At 39.8% G+C, this 22,260-nt stretch overlaps 1 protein-coding gene across 2 annotated transcripts; it reads right to left on the reverse strand.

Annotated features, from left to right (window-relative positions):
* Nucleotides 1–29: 29 nt before the first annotated feature.
* Nucleotides 30–21,517, reverse strand: coq6 (coenzyme Q6 monooxygenase). 2 transcript variants are annotated; one of them, XM_060829402.1, is made up of 12 exons: nucleotides 21,255–21,517; nucleotides 18,997–19,131; nucleotides 18,080–18,138; nucleotides 14,112–14,235; nucleotides 12,109–12,239; nucleotides 9,713–9,820; nucleotides 9,524–9,586; nucleotides 7,993–8,100; nucleotides 6,210–6,412; nucleotides 3,898–4,013; nucleotides 2,097–2,263; nucleotides 30–1,668 (listed from the first exon to the last, which is right to left on the reverse strand). In XM_060829402.1, exons 1-12 carry the CDS (start codon nucleotides 21,448–21,450, stop codon nucleotides 1,639–1,641), a joined length of 1,440 nt encoding a protein of 479 aa, XP_060685385.1. In that variant the 5' UTR covers nucleotides 21,451–21,517; the 3' UTR covers nucleotides 30–1,638. The 2 variants fall into 2 exon arrangements, with proteins under 2 accessions (XP_060685385.1, XP_060685386.1); XM_060829403.1 differs by having other exon boundaries at nucleotides 18,997–19,150; nucleotides 21,255–21,343.
* Between the last annotated feature and the right edge of the window lie 743 nt (nucleotides 21,518–22,260).

Raw genomic sequence — 22,260 nt, forward strand, 5'->3', positions numbered from 1 at the left:
TATCACTACACAGCAACATCAAAACCCTGTTGATTCCAAAATTATTTAATGGAGTAGATACAAAAGCTTAAACAGATTTAAGAACAGCTTATTCTCTGCTGTTATTAGACTTACAAATGGACTTTTCAAATTTTAAATTTAATGTTGATCTCACTCTGTGCACCTTTTTCTGCTGTCATAACATTAATATTGCTCTGTTCTATTACCCTAATGCACTTTGTATGATATGATCTGCCTGTCCAGCACACAAAACAAATCTTTTGACAGTACTTAGGTACATGTGACAATAATAAATCAAATCAAAATCAAGAAATGGTTCAGGGGAAAAAACTAATATTTGGCAAGAAAATGTCTTAAGACTCATTAAACATTAGCAAACAGGTTGTTAAATTACCAAATAGTATTGTACTAAAATAATAGTATTTATAGTAATCTATATTAAAAATGACACTGAATATGCCCTTGGAGTACAACTGCAGGTAATTTACTTACAGGTACCAACATAAGCTGTTTTTTTTTTCAAACTGACTGACAAAATAAGATTTTCATCTGTTCAGTTCTTACAATTCACTGTATTCATGAAAACATTAAGCTGGATTTTAAAATTCACAGCACTCGGAGATCAGAACTCTGGAAGCAATTGCATACTGCTCCGGTAAAAATAGTAGGAAAATATGGAAAGTCAATCTATACCCAAGTTCACTGATGGTCTGAGCCAAATGGCACATGACTACCAGAGTTCACCCAGGAAACATCTGAAAGATTTGCTTAATTTGCAAACTTGACTTTTAGAAATCCTGCTATTTTGTGACCATTCACTTCAAAAGATCCCTCACTTCTGAAGACACCACTTGCAATACCAGTTCACAATGTATCTACATCAAAATTAGTAAGTTTACAAATCACAAAACATTAGTATAACTTTTATTTCTAATATGTAATTTCACTATTTTGGCCTTATTTTATAAAAATACCATTTGTAAGTGTTAATTAACTCTTACAGTATCTGTCTCGGTTTGCTTTCTCTTTACCCTGATGGACCCAGACTGCATCAGGTACAAGAGGCTCAAGTTTCTTAAAACACAGTGATAGTTCAATGTACACTACTATCTGACGTCTGTGCATACTGTTCACACAAAACAAGTTGCAGTGTCCCTTCCCATAAACAAAATGATAGCAATCAGTGTACATTTTGCTCTACAGCGTAACAATTCAATGCATTTAAGCATTCAGGCGGCTTCTCTCTTTTTAATCACGTTATGATTCATCAACCTGAATTAATTTGTACTTTCCTTTATAAGATTTAACCATGCATTGGACTGTCACAAACCACAAACAAACTTCACCAGTGAGTGGGCGATGAGGTCATTCTGACTATTTTTGGATTTCTTGTACCATTCACCATCCATGTTCACTGTTCTGTGGCACATTATTTTGGATGCAAGCTGACAAGGAATTTGATAGTATAGTACAAATCAAATATTTACCATGTATTCCATTCCAATGTAATAAATTAGAAAATATAACAAATCAGTCCTTTACAGTGAACAACAAGAATTCAAATAAAAAGTTTCCTAGCAGCCAGAATTTGCAATTCTCCAGAGATAGAAGAAATCCAAGATAGATGCGAAATACGATTCACCTACTGACGAATGCCATGATTTGCTCCTGGAAATAATGGAAAAAGTTTATTAATAAAATATCAAACATAACACAAGCCAATTTTATTAAAACACTTTGTTTAAAACAAAAAAATCCTTGAAGTGAGAGCACATGACCCTGCTCCCAGGTTTCTGTCAATGTAATTTTACAATGGCCACTGGGTTATGTAAGAGCAACATTGGCTGAAACAACTAACCCTTTTTCTAAACCTTTTAGTATTTATCATTAAAGTACTGATTAAATTAACAGAGTCCACAAGCAAATGCTTATTCTGATAACCCCCATGAAAATGCATACTCCATTCTTCCTTGTTTCTAATGTCAAACCAAATTTAGCTGTTAATTCCTACCAATTGATAGGCCAGTGGAAACCATTCGGTATCCTAATGTGTGTTATTCCAAAACTCTCATCCTTACAAATAATAAACTGATTACCTTAATAGGTACAAATGCATTTGTTGCCTGCAGACCAAGACTCCTCAGACAGACCAATGGTATACTTTTAGTTGAATATAATCTTTTCAGCAGGTCTATTGCAGCCATGACAGGGAGATTATGTCTCTGACGCTCTGTTTCAAATGCATTGAGGTGGTTGGTAGACCCTAGATAAACAAGAGGAAACAATGGTTGATGATGGCAGTGGTTAAAACGCAAAGCAGTCAACTCAATTCCACTAGTTAATAGTGCTTAGATAAATAAGTTGTAAAGCATAATAAGTAAAAGTCTGAGGACAATATAGTAGATTATATCTAATTACCCTCTGGACAATTAGGGGTGGGCAATAAGTGCTGGCCTAGCCAGTGATACCCTCATTCCATCAAAGAATAAAAACCCCCATCATATAGCTGGAAATTCAGCCTATAAGGAGTTGTTTTATTCGTTATAACGACTTAAAAAAGCAGTTTGATGAATTACTCATTCAACTGAGGCATTCAAAGCAGCAGTGGCTGATTATTTAGAGTATTGGAGAAGTATTGCAAGAAAATAGACCCTTCGGTCCAACTCATCCATGCCAACCAGATTGGGTTAAAATATCTAGTCCCACCTGCTAGCACTTGGCCCATATATCCATCCAGATACCTCTTAAATGTTGTAATTTTACCAGCCTCCACCACTTCCTCTGGCAGCTCATTCCATACATGCACATGCATTTTCTGCGTGAAAATGTTGCCCCTTAGGTATCTTTTATATCTTTACCCTATCCCCTAAACCTATGGTCTCCAGTTCTTGACTCCCCCACCCCAGGGAAAAGACTTTGTCTATTTACCCTATCCATGCCTCTCATGATTTTATAAACCTCTGTAAGGTCACCCCTCAGCCTCCGACGCTCCAGGGAAACAGCCCCAGCCTATTGAACCTCTTCCTATAGCTCAAATCCTCCAACTCTGGCAACATCCTGAAATCTTTTCTGAATGCTTTCAAGTTTCACAACATCCTTCCAACAGAAAAAAAACAGGAAATGATAGAAGATTGGCACCAGGTTAAAATGCTCAGACAGTTGATGCAGACACAATAGAGTCCACTTCCTGTTCAATTCTGAACTGCTACAAGTCTCACCCCAACTGAGATAGATTAAAACACTACCAATATTCATGCTGTTATTCAAAGGTGAGGTTCAATTTTTGATCTGTACTGAGCTGGTATAAGTTTGAATCCTGAAAATGGCATCAGCATCCTTCGCTAGGATGTCGGAGATTTATAAAGAAGAAGCCAGCATTTCTGACAACTATCCACTGGCAGTGGGCAACATTAATGGGGAGGAACATCAGGCACAAGATTATCTTGACTCTGGGAGTGTACAATTATGGTAGCCCGAGGTCAATTATTTCTAGCTTTTAAACACTGGTTCACCAGAATGCTGTATTTGATCTTAAATGCCTTGAGGAACACTGAGACAAAGCTATAATGCTTTCCTCAGCTAATCAGCCAGGTTTTGGGAGCAGAATGAAGACATACCAATCACACACGTACCTCCGACCTCAGGAGATTACCTGCTCACAATCAGCTTCACTTGGCAGATGAGTGGGTCAGAAAAGGGAGTAAGAAGTCATGTAAATTATAGGAATGAGAACCCAAATGGGATATCCGGGATGAAAACTTGCAAAGTCTACACAGAGTGCATTAAAGTGAGAATTCTTAGAAAGAGAACCTAGTGTTTTTTTTTCAAAAACCAGCCTTCATCACCAAAAATGACCCCATTTACAATTAAACTAGCCAGAGACAAAGGTTCTCCTACCTAGGTCTTTGCCATTGTAGGCTGCCTCGCTGAGATGTTGAGAGAGACTAACAACATCCCCAAAACCCAGGTTGACTCCCTGCCCTGCTAATGGGTGAACTCTGTGTGCAGCATCCCTATAAAAGGAAGGAAATTACAAATTAAGAGAATATTTATTAAGCAATGAAACAATGTTCCCTACCAAGTCACTAGGAGGACGATCCAGTCATATCAAGACAACCAGATTTTACTTTCATCATTTCCAATCGAGAAAGAAAATCAAAATATAATACTCAGACCTTTCCGCACACTATTTAAATTATGCAGAAAGTTCATGTTTATTTAGCAGGACAACGTTGTTGGATTTGTCACTTTGCATATTGAAAAGGGTTTTTATTCTCCCAACAGATAATGATATTATAAAAGCTAACTAATCAAAATTATTGAAGCCCACAAAAGGAGCTGAACTAACATCAGAATATTTCTGTACAGATCTCAACCTGTAATAGCAAAAACAGATTAAATGTTTATTCATCTGAGTAGGCTTGGTGATGGTGCAGTTTCTTATTTTCAGAAAGTCGAGCGTTTTCTAACAACTTCAAAGTCATCAGCCATGGCTCATTTGTACCTCTCTGGCCTGAGAGACTAGTGGGTTCATGTCTTAATCCAAATATGAGCATGAAAGTCGCAGCTAATATTCCAGCACAACAGTGATGGAATGATGCACAGCAGGAAGTATTATCTTTCTGATGAGACATGAGAATGAAGATGAAAATCTATTTCAAGTGAACCCAATGACACATTTTATCCCAAACAATATCCTTTCATTAAATCTTTGTCCACAGCATATGGTTGTTTGTGAAGCTTGCTGTGCAGAAATTGGCTGTTCTGTTTCCTATATTACAGTAATGCCCATAGCTTTTTTAAAAAAAAATCACTGGCTTCAATGCACATTGGCATGGCCTGAGGTCATGAAAAGATCTGAAATCCAATGACATTTTCATCTTTCAGAAGTGATTTAATTGATTGTGTAAGTGTTGAGAGACATTATATGAGTGCTTTATAAACCCAAGGTCCATTTAATCAGCATTATATACACTAATATTGCTCCTTGCATCATAGAATTATATTAATTATTTAATCAGTTTCTCCAGTGACAACTTTGGCACTTGAGGCTCAAATAAAACTTAGAATGGTATAGCAAAGATGACTATTTGATCCATTGCATCTGTGCTCAGCAGAACTACCAATTATCCCATTCTTTCCTATGGCTTCTCAAGTTAAACAGAGGTACAATTTCCTGTGGAAGGTTACTGCTGAAGTTCCATCAACCTTTCAAACAGTGCATTCTCAAACCCTCAGTAAAACTTGAAGCTGGGTCAAAATTCTGGAATTCCCTCCCTAAGGGCACTGTGGATCAACCTACAGCACAGGAACTGCAGCAGTTTAAGGTGACAGTTCACCACCACCTTCTCAAAGACAGTAATAAATTTTAGTGAGTTTGAGAAGATTTGTAGCTCACAGCAATAACAACAAAGATAGCAATAAATGCTGGCTCACCAGCAACGCTCACATACTATGAGTGAATTTAAAAAGAAACTCTTGAATTTTGCAAAAATTTAATTTTGAGACATGGTTTTTAGACCATAAAATATAGGAGCAGAAATAGGCATTCAGCCCATTAATTTACTCCACTAACAATAGCATGTGTTTAAATTTGCACTGACCAATAGCAGTTTACATTTAAATTGTGAAAATAGAGTTAACGTTCCTCAGAACTTCTGAAGGAGGGTCACTGAACTCAAAACATTAACTCTGTTTTCACTCCACAGATGTGGCCAGACCTGCTGGGTTTCTCAGCAATATCTGTGTGTTTTGTTTGTTTAAGATCTCCAGTAACTGCAGTTCTTTGTTTTACATTTAAGTTATACTGTTTATATAGTAAGATATCCTAAGCCACTTGACAAGAGCATTATCAAACACATTGAGTCATTTAAGGAGATTTCTTGAGGAGCTCTTTAAAAGGAGAGAGGCTGAAGGAGAAAATTCCAGAACTTAGCTTCCCTAAGTGTGTTCGCAAGGTCACATGAGAACACAATCATGAATGGAGCAGACATCTGCAGCATTCAACCTGCCTCCTGTGAACAGTAAGATACAAGAATTCAGGTTTCTGCTGTCCTGTCAAAAGGGCCACAATGCAAGGATCAAATAGTTGCCTGCAGCATTCAAAGAGACACCTCCCAACGATAATACCAGCACACAAGTTGACTTCCTAGACTTTCGATCTCAGATGGGTCACAATGTAGGAGATAGGGATAGGGAATTGATCTTACCCAATGAGAGCAACACGTGGTCTAACATACTTCGTGGCATGACCCAATCCAAGTGGAAACATAGCCCTGCTTTTTGGGTCAATGTGAGCCACGCTTGGTGGCAGCTGACGTACCGATGTGCCAGATGGCAGCAGGAACATTAAAGCTGTCTTTAACATGGAGCTTGCAGTGTCAATAAATTCAGAGTGATTCTCATTGCTCCACTACAAAAAAAAGTCAAAATATCAATAAACATTTACGTTTTGCAGAAATCAGAACTTTAGCACCATGTTATCACAAATCAAAATATCATATTGCAATTAGTACAAATTGAGTGTTTGTCTTAAATATTTACTCAATAATATAGGTAAAGTCGCCATAGTCTCAGAGAACAATAGGGCTGCTCTTTCATTAAAGAGACAACTGATGCTGAGTTAACCTGAAGGTCATCAAGCCTCAGATGCGAGAGAGGTCAAGAAGGTAGAATCTTCGTGGTGACTTTAACCAGTACAGGAATTGAACCCATGCTTTTGGCAACACTTTGCATCACAAACCAGCTGTCCAGCCAACTGAGCTAACCAACACCCAAGTTTATGAGCACCAACCTGGTGAACTACAATAAAACTGAACAGTTTTCTGCATAGTAAATTGCTGATTTTGTTACAATGATGTAGCAGAGCCAAATGAAAGCCATACAAGGTATTGATGACTAAAGTCAAAGAATGTTCCAGGAAAGGCAGATTCAGTTTAGCAATAATGCTCACTACCTCCCCCTCGGGTAAGCAGCCCATCACACATGGACCCTACTGTCAGGACACAAGTGCCGGAGGTTGCCAGTTTAGTAGAAACACACAGCAGCATTAGGAAATGAGCAAGTACAGAAAATGAAAAAAATTTAATTGTTTCAATCAAGTCTCCAGTTTGCTTTCATAGCAGAAGAATATTTACATCTGGGAGAACTCAAGGCAATACAGAAAAAATAAGCATACCTCCGCTATAAAGCAGTAGGGAATGGATTTGCAAAGCATAGCCTCTCAGAAATCCACTTAATATATTAAATCTGATCACTTGAATGTGATTTTTTTAAAAATTCACAGCAACAAAAGTTTCAATTTCTTTTCCCTCAATTTTCTAACCGGTCTTGAAAGAGAAATTTTGCTTTCAGATTCTCATTTCAGAGTCTTTACAGTAAAAATTGATTTTTAAGTAATATATATCAGAACTTAGGAACACGAGTAGGTCTTTCAGTCCATTGAGCCTGCCCAGTCGTTCAATATAATCACTGCTGATTAAACAATTCAATGCCTTCACCCATCCTATCACCTTACTCTGAATGGTCTAAGTATAAATAATTGCTGATGAATTGCTCATCGTTCTGCGCTGTTTAATTGTTAAGTGAACAGCAAAACAGGTAGTCTTCAGAAGTTACTCCATAGTGTCACCTATTGGCCAGAACTTCCAATTACATGTTCAAAAACAGCTACTTACATATAAGATTTCAATTCTAAGTGCTTACATAAATAATTTAGATGTTGACCTACAGCTGTGAAAAAAAATGTGACAGCAGGAAGTTAGGCAGACAGCATTCCTATTCACCAGCACTAATAATAAGACAGTTAGACAGGCATTAGAGCTCAGCTCGACAATGTGCATTGGCATTCCAGCGTTAGCGCAAACAGCAAGTCTAATTGATTCTTTTCTCTCATGGATGAACATTGCCTGAACTTTGCATTGACCAATATCCAATGTGCAACATCCCAATTCAACTATGCACTTAATAGCCCCTTCTTCACATTTCACTTACAAAAGCTGAATTGATGGCATCCACAAATGTCTCTTCATCCATACTGAGCAGGTCAGATGCATGCTGGTGGGAAGTTGACCACACTAAGGAACTGAGATTATCAGACAGCTAGAGAGACAGAGTTCAAGGATTGCATTAGTCAGACCTAATCATTCTTATACAACGAAATTAAAATGCACCCCACTCTTTGCCCAAAATTAGTCACTCACAGTTGGTAACAACTCCCACAAGAATTGACTTGCAATGTCCATTATAAAGACCAGGTATTTTTATTTTCATGGTGTTTTTTTTAAACTGGGACTTCAATGAAAAACGAACTGTTTAAAACTAGGGATTCGAAGGATTGCTGCCTGCTTTGAATGCAAGTAATTTTATACTTATTGTGAACACTGCTTGCACGACTGTGGGTTGGTTATAGCAATGGTTAAAGGCGAACTGGAGCAAAAGGATTGTGTACAAATGGAACTTTAGTTGGCAATAGGTAGCAGATTACTTTGTAGACTAGAAAACAGTTACAGGACAAACATCTTCTGCCTGCCAACAATTCTGTGATTATTCCTCAAGTAAGTGAATAGCTTGCAGAGAAACCTTCAGATCAGTACCAGATCAGCAGTTCTCTGCAATAAAAGGCACTTTTGGTCTGAAGAAAACCTTTATCTTTCCTTCAGCTGTTGCTATAAGTTGTGACTTTTAATTGATTAGAGACCGTTCATAAGTGAACCAGCCGCCATCCCCCCCCACCCCCCCCCCCCCACCTCTTACAAATCAGTGAAAGCAGCCTAATGATCAGCAAAAGAATCATCTCACCAACCTTTGTTACCAGGAACCACTGAACTACTTTCCCAGTATTTCTCGCTGTCCATAATTTTTTGTGTGTACCGTGAACTCAGATTTTTCAAATATTTTGTTTGTATATTCAAATACAAACAGAATAGAAAAGTAATCTAAGACATGACAGATGGTTAAGTGCAGCATGCTTTTAAGGAACAGGTGACTTTGGGTCCAAACATTCCCAAATTCTCCACTACTGGCGTTTCCTCGTCTTACATCTGGACCAGTTGGTCACTATAATGAGGAGTGAACAACTGCCATTATCCATGTAGCAGGTGATCAGCACAACTGTAGAAGGCTAACTAGATGGATCTGAACCTCTTTCTGTTCAGAAATCGTTTACACTGAAAGCACTTCTTAACAAACTCACAATCAGAAATAGTAGTTGAGGCAAATGGCATGGATACATTGAAGGAAAAGTTAGATAAACACAAGAGGGAGAAAGGAATAAAAGGATAAGTTGAAGGGGTTACAAGGAGGTGAATCATGTGAAACAAATAGTATTAACTTGTTAGGTCATGAACTGTTTCTGGGCTACAAATATGATACATTCAATGTTGTGTACTCATTAAAGGATTGTGCAATCATGAACATTTTAACCAAGGTCTCTGACTTAATGACAAACTTTTTAATACAATGGTTTCAGAGAATCTGCATCTTATAGTTCAGAAAGTAAATTCAAATTGAACGTGAAGTGTACCGGAAGCATTGCGATTGGCCCAGTCACCAGAAACCTCTGCCAAGCCACATTGTTGTCAGTAGGCTAAAGATTTAAAAGAAAGAAAATATTAGTTGGAAGCAATGACAATCTCACACTTCATTCACAAATTAAATAGTTTTGCACAGACATCTGTCAATTGTTCGAGTACATTATCAGTCATCTACTTACTTCAGCAAGGCGAAGGGTAGCAACCACAGCAGACTGATCGTATTTCCACTGCATAGTCTGAATACCAGCAGACTGCCGCACCATTGAGTTTGGACCATCTGCACCAATCTATTTGGATGAAAGATATTATCTTTTAATGTAGTCAAGTTTAACTAATCAGAAAACAGTAATTATATCAACACCATGGACGTGATCAGTTACCATTCCCGCAACCCAGGTCCTCTAGTCCATATGTTTTAGATGACTTTTTACATTACATTATTGATACATCACAGGTAGATTTAATTTGGGGATAATTATGACAATGAATCAGCTCATTCATTGTGCACAATGAAATACAGTATGGATGTAGAAGAAAATGTAGAACTTCAACTTCTTTCAGATCTTTAGACTGGAGGCTTGTGACCAGTGGTGTGCCACAAGGATCGGTGCTGGATCCATTATTTTTTGTGATTTGGATGTGAACATAGGAGGTATAGTTAGTAAGTTTGCAGATGACACCAAAATTGGAGGCTAAGTGGACAGAGATGAAAGTTAACTCAGAGTACAACAGGATCTTGATCAGATGGTCTAATGGGCTGATGAGTGGCAGATGGAGTTTGATTTAGATAAATGCAAGGTGCTGCATTTTGGAAAGCTAAATCAGAGCAGGACATATACAGTTAATGGTAAGGTGCTGGGAAGTGCTGCTGAACAAAAAGACTTTGGAGTACAGGCTCATACTTCCTTGAAAGTGAAGGTGCAGGTAGATAGGATAGTGAAGGCAGCATTTGGTATGCTTACTTTATTGGTCAGAACACTGACTATAGGATTGGAAGGTCATGTTGTGGCTGTACAGGACAGTGGTTAGGCCACTTTTGGAATAGTGTGTGCAATTCTAGTCTCTCTCTCTCTCTCTCGGAAGCATGTTGTGAAACTTAAAAGGATTCAGAAAAGATTTACAAGGATGTGGCCAGGGTTGGAGGATTTGAGCTAAAGGGAGAGGCTGAAAAGGCTGAGGCAGTTTTCCCTGGAGCGTCAAAGACTATATGGTGACCTTATAGCCATTTATAAAATCACAAGGGGCATGGATAAGGTAAATATACAAAGTCTTTTCCCCAGGGTGGGTGAATCCAGAACTCAAGGGCATTGGTTTAGGGCGAGAGAAAAAAAATTTAAAAGGGACCTAAGGGGCAACTTTTTCACACCAGGTGTATTGCATGTACAAAATGAGCTGCCTGAGGTAGTAGGGGAAGCTGGTACAATTACAACACTTAAAAGCCATCTGGATGGGTGTATGATTAGGAAGGGTTCAGAGAGATAAGGGCTACGTGCTGGCAAATGGGACTAGATTACATTAGGATGTCTGGTCGGCATTGATAAGTCTGTTTCCATGCTGTACATCCCTATAACTCTCCTACATTCCCTGCCTGAAGGATTTTGGAAATGGGAAAAGTTACATTGTTTCATGTGTGTGCATGTGTTTAAAGGAGGATTAATTTTAATTAGTAGGGTTGTATGCTGACAGTTCATAACTGTTTACCTGTAGCTAGAATCTAATTACTTGTAATAAATAGTACTTTTTATTGAGAACAAAAACCTGTTCCATATTTTCTATCAATTTGGGTCTAAAAGACAGGTAAAATTGAGAAAGAATACTTTCTAAAATCTTTAACTTTTGTGATGACTCTAGGAATAGTGGAGATCAACTTCCGGCACACTAAACCAATGAGATATACTGCACTGCACACCTCACCTCACTGCAAACCTTCCTGCAGCAAATCAATAAGAAATAACAATGCTGACCAAATATCAATAAAAAATAACCGCATAAAAATATGCAGTGGGATTGGTCATAAACTGTGTACCTTCAAGGTGATCTACACCTAAAACCTTTGCATGACTTTTCTCTTTACAGATTCTAGAGCCTTAAGCCCATTTTCAGAGCTTTATTACACGTTGACACCCTCAAGTTTCAAATGCAGTGTAATGGGTGAAAGCATCCTGCAGTCAGGCAAGCACACCATCTTTCATGGAACTCAATAGAAGGTCCCAGGATTAAAATGCAGGATTGTGTGGGACAGTGCCAGGGATGTTTCATCAGAGCTTCATGTCTCCAATCTTGGATGGGAGAAGAAAGCAAAGGAAACATGGACAATTGGTCAGGTTTCATCTCTCAGAAAACATAAGCAGATGCAAGTGAAAGTAGGATCAGAATCAGCTGGCATATCTGACCCAACGTTGAGGATGACTGACAATGTATATAACCACCAGTCAAAGGCACCAGAAGGACTGCAGTGTACCCTGAAGTGTACTGTATAATGAAGTGACACCTCTAGTCAGGAAGGGAACAGGGTAAAAATTAAAAACATGACATGTTCATCACATGCTGAGAGTTTGATTTCACTATTGCTTACCAGTACTGATGCCTGAAGTTTACTCCCATCAGCAAGTTCAATTTGCACCCATGGGTTCATATCAGGTGTTAGGCTTGGTTCTGGCCACGTATAGTTCACCACTTTGCTCCTGTATAATACACGCACCCTGTCTGAGGGTAAACAAAACACAAATCTATTTCATGGTTCTCTGCAGTTTCTGAATGGCCTGGACAGAGTGGATGTCCGGAAGATGTTTCCATTGGTAGGACAGGCTGGGACTCGAGGACAGAGCCTTAGATAAAAGGAAGACCTTTTAGAACGGAGATAAGAAGAATAGTGGATCTACCAAACTCATTGCCACAGACTGCGGAGGCCAAGTCATTAAGTATATTTAATATTGAGATAGGTGGTTATTGATTGTCAAAAGGATTAAGGGTTACAGGGAGAAGGCCAGAGAATGGGAATGAGAAACTGATCAACTATGATTGAATGGTAGGGTTGAATGGCTTAACTTCCGCTCCTTTGTCTTATGATCTTATTACACCACCTGCCACAGGTGTCCTTCATGTCCTATAGGAAGAATTCCTAAATTGCACCAAGTTGCATTCACTCCTAACCCCCATTCCTACTGATGTACACTGGCTACAGGTTAAGAAACACCTCAAATTTTACAAATTCACATTCTCGTTTTTAAATCTCTGACTCACTCCTGTGTAATATCTCCAGGCCTTTAAATGATACGTGTTTCTCCAAATTTGGCCACTTATTCAATCACTATCAATGACAACCATGCCTTCAGCTGCCTTGGCTAAGCTCTTGAATTCCCTCCCTAAAACTCTTGCCTCTTTACTTCTCTTTTGGAAGAAGTTGGACAGCCCTTTCAGATTTCTGTGCTCCTCCAATTCTGACCCTCTTGCACAGTCCTGATAATCATCACCGTCACTGGCAAACTTTAATTAACTGGACCCTAAGGTATGGCACGCCCTTTCATCAACTGTCTGCTCATATCTCTCCTCTTTAAAGCAACTTCTTTAACCAAGTTTTTGGTTGTATGCACTGTAGTTCAGTGTCACATTTTACTTGACAGCTTCCTGTGATATGTATTGGGATTCTTTTTTAAACTGAACTGTGTTAACTGCACTGTATAAATGCAAATTATTGTTGCTAAAGGAGAGCAAAATTTCTTCCTGCTCCATCTGCAGCAGCAAATCTTTATAGAGCAATGAAATCATGACTAGATCATCTAGTCCAGCACTGACTCGCAGTGACAGCAGTATGTTACATCAACAAGAAGCACTGCAACAATACACCAAGGCTCCTTTGGCAGTACCTGTCTTCCAAACAGAAGATAGTGACTCTACATCACCTGGATTGCAGCAGTTTAGTAATGTGCTCACCATCACTTTCCAGAACCAGGGGGACTAAAATAATGAGAAACCAGAGACTGGTAAGACTGTGGAATTCACTACCATAGAAAATGGTTGAGGTCAAAACATTATGCATTTTCAAGGATGAGGTAGATATAGTTCTTGAGTTTAAAGGGATCTTGGGGAAGACTGGATTAGGGTATGAGCTCAACGATCAGCCAAGATCATATTGAATGACCGAGCAGGTTTGAGGCATCAAATGGCTTATACCCGTTCCTATGTTTCTCAAGTACAAATATAAATGGGTGATAAATGCCGAACCCACTCTGCTTCCCTGAATGAATGCTTTAAAACTATTGTTATAGCCATTACAAAGTGCTAACTCTACCTTTTTGTCAAAACAATGCTGTAATTTTTTTTAACATTTCCAAGAGCCCAGATGGAGTCTCAGTTTAATATCTCATCTGAAAGACAGATGCTAAAGCAAGATACTAAGTGATGGGTTAAACTTAAGGAATCACCCTCAGTCAGCACCTTTAGAAAAGTGAACAAATCCAAATGGAAGTGAAACTACAAGATCACACTTGACGCATTGTTTATACTTAATAGCACTGTAATTAACCCAGCAACCTGTTTTTAAAAGCATTCAGTAGCTTTTGGGAGATCAACACCTACCAGCAGCAGTCAGTTGTTTAGACAAAGCTGACAATATCACGTCATTCTCAACAATGAAGCCGATGTCCTCCAACAGGTTAGCTTTGTCAAATGTAATCATTGCATCTGAACATTCATCCCAAACCTGAGTAGAAAACAAGTGAAGTTTAGAGTCACAATTCACTCTCACTTATGCAACAGAACATGGTAGAAGCTAACCATTCGAGAAAGGATCCAGGAATACCAGTTTGTTCAGTCCAGCCCGCCAATTTGGTCATTCTATAGATCTTAGACTTAGACTTAGACTTAGACTTACAGTGTGGAAACAGGCCCTTCGGCCCAACAAGTCCACACCGACCCGCCGAAGCGAAACCCACCCATACCCCTACATTACCCCTTACCTAACACTACGGGCAATTTAGCATGGCCAATTCACCTGACCCGCACATCTTTGGACTGTGGGAGGAAACCGGAGCACCCGGAGGAAACCCACGCAGACACGGGGAGAACGTGCAAACTCCACACAGTCAGTCGCCTGAGTCGGGAATTGAACCCGGGTCTTCAGGCGCTGTGAGGCAGCAGTGCTAACCACTGTGCCACCGTGCCGCCCACCGTGCTGTTCTCATGGCTTGCCCCCATCTTCCTGAACCATTTGAGGAATCAAAACATATCTTTTTCCTCTCACAAATGCTTGAAACTTAATGACACTGTGCACGAGGGGGGTAAGGTAGCTACTGTAAAAATGATGATTGGCTTGCATTCATCTCAGGATTACTTCATTTTACTCCCAGTTCATAAATAACCAGAAAGGATTCCTATCTTTACCAATAAACCACTTTACCAACTTACAAAACCTTGACCAAGTCTCCATTTTGCCTTACCAATTTTTTATTTTCTTCCTTTAGCATACCAAGTTAGGTGATGAGATCAAACAAGGAGGATTTGTTCAATCACTTGGAAATGCCAACTATACTGCCCTTTCTTCTATTTCTCATATTAACAATCATCTTCTGAAGTCCCAAATTTTACAGTTCTACAGACAGCAAAACCTCATTCAACTGTTTACTCTTCACTTCAGCCTGGATGGTAGATGTTAGAGATAAAGCAATTTATTACTGCTGAGCTGGACTGTGCGCGCTGGGGACGTCCATCATCAAAGCACAGTACACTGTGACAGTGGCAATGGTTTATCATTCGTTTATCCAATCTCTCGTTCAGGGTTGCTCAGGCCAATTAAAAGTGGCTCATTCCCAAAGCCAAAATCAGGTAATATCAAACAGCTGATTCTAATCCCAATATTTTATTTTATTCATTCATGAACGTGGACATTGCTAGCAAGGCAGCATAAATCTTTCATATTCTTGTTAAGATGGTGGCAAGCTGCTTTCTCGAAAGGCTTCAGTCCATTTCTTGAATGTGGCTACAGTTGTAAGAAAACAGAAGGTGGTGGGTTGATAGGAAATGTTAATCTTGGAGTTCAGTTGTTAGTGGTGTACTGCAAGGATTGGTTTGGGGCCACTGCTGTTTGGCATTTTTATAAATGACTTGAATGAGGGTGTAGAATGATGGGTTAGTAAGTTTGCCACTCAGGTCGGTGGAGCTGTAGACAGTGCAGAAGGATGCTGCAGGTTACAAAGGGACATAGATAAGCTGCAGAGCTGGGCTGAGAGGTGAAAAATAGAGTTTAATGCAGAAAAGTGTGAAGTGATTCACTTTGGAATGAGTAACAGGAATACAGAGTACTAAGCTAATGGTAAGATTCTTGGTTGTGTGGATGAGCAGAGATCTCAATGTCCATGTGCATAGACCCCTGAAAGTTGCCAACCAGGTTGATAGGGTTGTTAAGACGACGTATGGTATGTTAGCTTTTATTAGTAAAGGCATTGCGTATAAGAGCCATGAGTGCATGTTACAGCTGTACAAAACCCTGGTGCGACCACATTTGGAGCAATTTGTACAGTTCTGATCGCCACATTATAGGAAGGATGTGGAAGCATTGGAAAGGGCGCAGAGGAGATTTACCAGGATGTTGCCTAATTTAGTGGGAATGTCTTATGAGGAAAGGCTGAGGGACTAGAGGCTGTTTTTGTTAAAGAAGGTTGATAGGTTACTTAATAGAGACATACAAGATGATAAGAGGATGAGATAGGGTGGACAGTGAGAGCCTTTTTCTTTGGATGGTGATTAGTAACACAAGGGGACATAGCTTTAAATTGAGGGGTGAAAGATATAGGATAGATGTCAGAGATAGGGTCCTTACTTAGTAGTAAGGGCATGGATACCCTGCCTGCAACAGTAGTAGACTCACCAACTTTAAGGGCATCTAAATGGTCATTGGATAAACATATGGATGATAATGGAATAGTGTAGGATAGATGGGCTTCAGGTTGGTTTCAAAGATCGGTGCAACATCAAAGGCCAAAGGGCCTATACTGCACTGTAATGTTCTATGTAGTGCAGGTACACCAAGAGTTGTTCACAAGGGAGCTCCAGGATTTTGGTCCAGCAGTGATGCAGTTCAAAATCAGAACATGATGAAATTTGGGAAGTAAATTTGCTCAGTGGCATGCCCACGTATCTGCTGTCTCACCCTTCTAAATATAGAGGTCAAGAGTTTGGAAAGTGCTATCAGGGTGAATCATAGTGAGGTGTTGCAGCGCAACATGAAAATACTGCTGCCACCTTATATTGTTGATGGAAGGAGTGAATATTGAAGGTGGTAAATAGGTTGCCAGTCAAATGGGCTACTTTGCCCTGGACAGCATTTAGCTTGAGTCTTGTTGGTGCTGTACTCATTTAGACAAGTGGACAACATTCATTTACATCCCTGACTCTTGCCTTTTAGACAGAAAGGCTTGAGGAAGTTTAGTGTAAGGTCACTTATCAGAAATACTGCTTTTACAGCCACAGCACATGCATGTGTCTGGTCTTGTTAAGCATCTGGCTGATAGTAGCCCCTGAATTAGTGGAGGATTCAGCAATGGTAATATCATTTAACGTCAAGGGGAGAAAATTGTTTCCTGGCACTTCTGTGTTATGAATGTTTCCAGCCACTTATCAGCCAAGACTGAATCTTGTCTAAATCTAGTTGCATGTGAGCATAAACAGTTTCAGTCTCAGAAGAGTTGCAATCAGTACAGACCAATCAGAGGCAACCATCTACACTTCAAATGTAATGATGGATAGGAGGTCATTGCTCCTTCAAAGATAGTACTGCCCTCAAAAACTCTAGCCAGAAAGTCCACAGAGGGTTCTTTAACCAGTGATACCTAATCAAAGTATCATGAGGAAGCCAGAGTATTTGCGATACTGCCAGTATTAGCCTGACTAAAATTCTCTAGGCAAAAGTGAGAACTGCAGATGCTAGAGATTAGAGTCGAGAGTGTGTGGTGCTGGAAAAGCACAGCAAGTTAGGCAGCATCTGAGAAGCAGGAAAATCAACATTTCTGGCAAAAATCCTGATGAATGGCTTTTGCCTGAAGCGTCAATTCTCCTGCTCCTCGGATGCTGCCTGACTGCTGTGCTTTTCTAACACCACACTCACATGACTAAAATTCCCTGTCTCTTCACAGGCACTGACTTTGCCTAACACCAACAGCGGGAGGATTACATACCGTGGCTTCATGGGCAGGAATAAGTACTTTCCTCCTGAATGCCATAAGGCTCAAGTCAGGATGATGATGGAATACTTTCCATTTGTTTGGATGAAAGCAGCTGCAAAAACACACAAGAAGCACAACACTGTCCAAAACAAAGCAGCTCACTTGACTGGCAATCCCACTGCCGCATGCACACTGGGGCAGCGAAGTGTGCCATTAACAAGCTAGACTGTGATAACTCACCAACACTTCTCACAGGCCAGAGGTTGAACCATGAGCCTATGCCCTTTGTAAGTCTGCACCTCAATGGCCAAACTCTTGATCAGTACTGGAAACTGAACAAAAGAAAATTGAGAAAATGAATCAATAAAAATGCCACTGAAGTTTTACCTGCATTCTCTTGAATGGCTTGTATCTCATGTTGCATATATGATCCCAAACTCCCAAACCTAGGAAGGAAAATGATGTAAACATAAAGCTGAAATAATGGAAGAGGTCCCTTTTTGGTATTGTGTTTTTGTGCATGCACACACTGCACAAGTACTGATGGTCTTTTAGCATCTTTGCCCCTTTACCTCAACGATCACAAATAGAACTGTAAGAGCATTTTATTCTTTGCATCAAGGAATGGTTCCAAAACCACAAGTCACAATCTAAGTTGGTGTGACAGAAACAACAAAATGCATCACAACGAATAAAAATATCACATTAACCACTGACCTCATATTGCCCCATCGGTGGGAATTAACCAACCATAAGACAAACTCCTGAGGTTGGCTATTTTGATTGGCTGCAGTAGCTCTAAGCAAGCATGCTATGACACAACTATATAAATATGTATTTAAATACAAAGACTTCCTAGAGCAGTGATAATAGCAGACAATAAGGATGTGATGACTGGTAGCAGCCCATCCTCTAACAGCCTGAGACTTTTATAGCAGGTTTTTAATTCATAGTACATTTTCATATATGATTAAAGGTTGATCTATAATTCGTGAACTTTAATAATTATACATTGAACTAGGCTGTTTTATTTCTACTGGGTTTTATTTGGGGTAGTATTAATTTTCAACAGTTAAAACGGATTCTGGAAATTAGTTGAGGAAGCACTACCATAGAAGCAGGTTGGCAAGAGAGAATATTGAAGTACATCCTACAGCCACTTAAGGCAAGTAACACAAGAATAGCCAAACACAATGCTCAACAGCACAGATTAACTTTAGCGCAGCTATGCTACCTCGCCACAAATGACAACTGCAGTACAACACCAACTGAAATGAAAAGTATAAGGGCCCACTGAGGCTTACGGCTTAGGAATGCTGCAGTGCCTGGAGTAAGTGCGCTCACTCGGTTACTATACAATTCTGGTAGCTGGCCATCCGCTTTCTTATTTCCAGCCTCCAAAAGCAGGATCTTTTTCTCCATTAGATTTGGATCATAAGCTGCAGAGAAATAAAAATACTGTAATAGATATTAATTTGAATATTATTTGATATCATTATACAAGACAGTCATTGCTTAAAGATCATTCGTATGAACATTCAAAATAGTTAAAAGTGGAACTTTAAGCCCCTCAGGCCCACAAAAACCATTTTATAGGATTGTGGCTGATCAGTTTGTTTCAAATTCCACATCCCGTCTACCTCCCAATAACCTCTGAATTCCAAATCCATTTGCTTTTAAAAGCAGTAATCATGTCATTTTTACAACAGTTCCTGCCATGGATTCAAAGGCAAAATTGTTTCTTTCACTGCTGTAGATCAACTAATTATAGAAATAGAAAATTAAGAGGATACATTTTGAACCAGACTCCTTTGTTACATAGTTCAGGCTTGCTATGACATTTATACTCCAGGCAGTTGGAGACCTCACTCGAAAAACTGAAAGCATTTGCACCATTTGACTTTGTAAAAGACATTATATTAGTCAGAAGAAGGCTGAAGCAGATTAAGAATCAAGTATGTATTGGAGAGAAGCACAGATGGAAATTGTTAAACTCTGCTGAAAGTCTTCTGATTTTCTTTGGACTTTGGGGTGGAATTAGAGGACAGACCAATTGTAAATATTAGTATTTTATAACCGGGAAGAGGCTAAACCCACAGCAGTGAGAAAAGTTAAGGAGACATTTTAATTCATAGACTTGATAGCAAAATTAAAATCCATGAGTTTAAATGGGCAGCTGGCAGCATGGTTACAAACACAAAGCAGATTAGTGGTAATTTTTTTTAAAAGCAGACTACAAACAAATATGCAGAGGTATTGCGAGGTCATCATTAATGCCTCTGCTCTTTTTGATGTATATTAGATATAACTTCAAAGTTTGCAGAGGTTAAAATATGTAGAAACACTCTAAACAGCAAGGTGGTCAGGAATAACTTTCAAAAAGACAGATCAGTGCAAAACGTTCAATGAAGAGAATTATGAGGAGAGGCAAGGTAAATTCAACAGTACAATAATAAACAGGATATAGGAAAAGTAAGGTCTCATGATGAATAACAAGTTTATAAAGAGATTTGCAATTCTCTAGTGCCTTTCATAACTGCAAAACATTCCATAGCGCTTTGCATTTAAAGCACTTAGGAAGAATAGTCACTGTCGTAACATATTAATAAGACAGAGTTGAAAAATGTGGTGGTGGAGAAACACAGCAGGCCAGACAGCATCCGAGGAGCAGGAGAATCAATGTTTCAGGCATAAGCCGTTCTTCAGGAAGCCCTTCATTTCTGAAGGGCTTATGCCCGAAACGTCGATTCTCCTGCTCTTCGGATGCTGCCTGGCTTGCTGTGTTTTTCCAGCACCACATTTTTCAACTCTGGTACTCCAGCATCTGCAGTCCTCACTTTCTCCTATTAAATAAGACAGCCTATTTGCACAAACAGCAGTACGAGTGATCAGATAACTTTTTTTTTAAGCTGATGGAAAGTAAACGTTGACTAGGGTACTAGGGGGAGAACATTCTTACTCTTCAAATTACTGCCATAAGATTGTTTACATCCACTCATGTGATGTTTCATTTTAACATCTCTCGTGAATTCCAACAGTGTAGCACTCCCTTCATTCTCCACTAAAGGATGGCAGTCTTTAATTGAACCCACAATATTGTGGCTCAGAGACAGAAGTATTTCCAACTGAGCCACAGAGAAACAGCATTTGAAGGCAAGGAATTTACCCTAAACCTCAAGAGACTTGTGGCTTCAACTGGAGTTTCATTCCATTCTTAAAGTGTGGTACCCAGAATGATGTCAAGGCCTTGGGAGGATACAGAAGCGGTTCACTAAAATGGTAGTAGGCTTAAAGGAGCTCAGTTACGTCAAGAAATTTAGAGAACATTTCAATACAGAAATTCCAGAGGAAATCTCAAATGTCCAAACAATGAATAAGTTTGAGACAGCAGATAAGGATAAATAAAGTGTCAGTCTAGATTGGTATATCTGGAGTGGGAGAAAGTGAGGACTGCAGATGCTGGAGATCAGAGCTGAAAAATGTGTTGCTGGACGGGACCAGGGCGGCCCCCGACCCCCCCGGGGACGGGACCAGGGCGGCCCCCGACCCCCCCGGGGCCTACCTAGAGCACAGGCCATAGCGGTGCCAACCATCCCGCCGCCCGAGATAACCACATCGTAGAACTCGGGAGGGCCGCTCTCCTGCTCCTCTTGCTTGGAGGAACATCCCCTCCTGCCGCAGCCACCGTCCCGCAGGAGCCAGGCCAGTCCCTGGGGGCGGAGACCGCTCGTCAACCTCGCTCCTCTCCACAGACTCATGGCACGTGAGGCACGGACTTCATAACTGACCAACGGTCACCTTCCAACTAGCGGGGCAAGATGGCGCTGCAGGGCGGAAGTGCGCAATACCACTTCCGTCTAGCGGGCAACCAGCCAATCATAATACAGCCTGTGTGCGCTGACGCAATCATGGGCATTTGCAGTAAGACATAAAGCGCTTGTGTATTGTCTCTATTTTAGGGAAAGTTACACTAATATTTCACTTAATGTCTTAATTACTGGACGTGAATATAGTTTCAGACAGTACCATTGAAAAATTACAGAATTGTGGGGAGAATAACATTAAAATAATTACGGGGATGTGTGTGAATGGAGGTAACAGGCTCTTTGGGAAAAAGCTAGCATTGGTTGACTGAATGGCTTACTTTGGTGCTGCTCTTTAACATTACAGAGTGCTTTAATGTCATGCTTCACCTTTGAGTCAGAAATCCTACAGTTGAATCACGTTCAAGAGACTTGATGCTGACATTGCCTGTGCATTGTAGAATGCTGCACTATTAGAGGTATCATATTTCAAGTATCACATCAAACGTAAGTCGTATTTGTCCTCACAGGTGAATGTCATAAAGACTACTGTATTAAAGAGGAGTAAGAATAGTCTGCCAGGTAGACATTAATAATTAAACAACAAAAACAGAAGGTGCAAGAAAAGCTCAGCAGGTCTGGCAGCATCAGTGCAGAGAAATCAAAGTTAATGTTTTGAGTCCGGTGACCTTACATCAGAATGGGTCCCACAGGCCTGTTGAGCTTTTCCAGCAACTTAGTTTTTTGTCTCTGATTTACAGCATT

This window comes from Hemiscyllium ocellatum, chromosome 8 (genome assembly GCF_020745735.1).
Source record: "Hemiscyllium ocellatum isolate sHemOce1 chromosome 8, sHemOce1.pat.X.cur, whole genome shotgun sequence".
In the NCBI taxonomy this organism is placed as follows: domain Eukaryota; kingdom Metazoa; phylum Chordata; class Chondrichthyes; order Orectolobiformes; family Hemiscylliidae; genus Hemiscyllium; species Hemiscyllium ocellatum.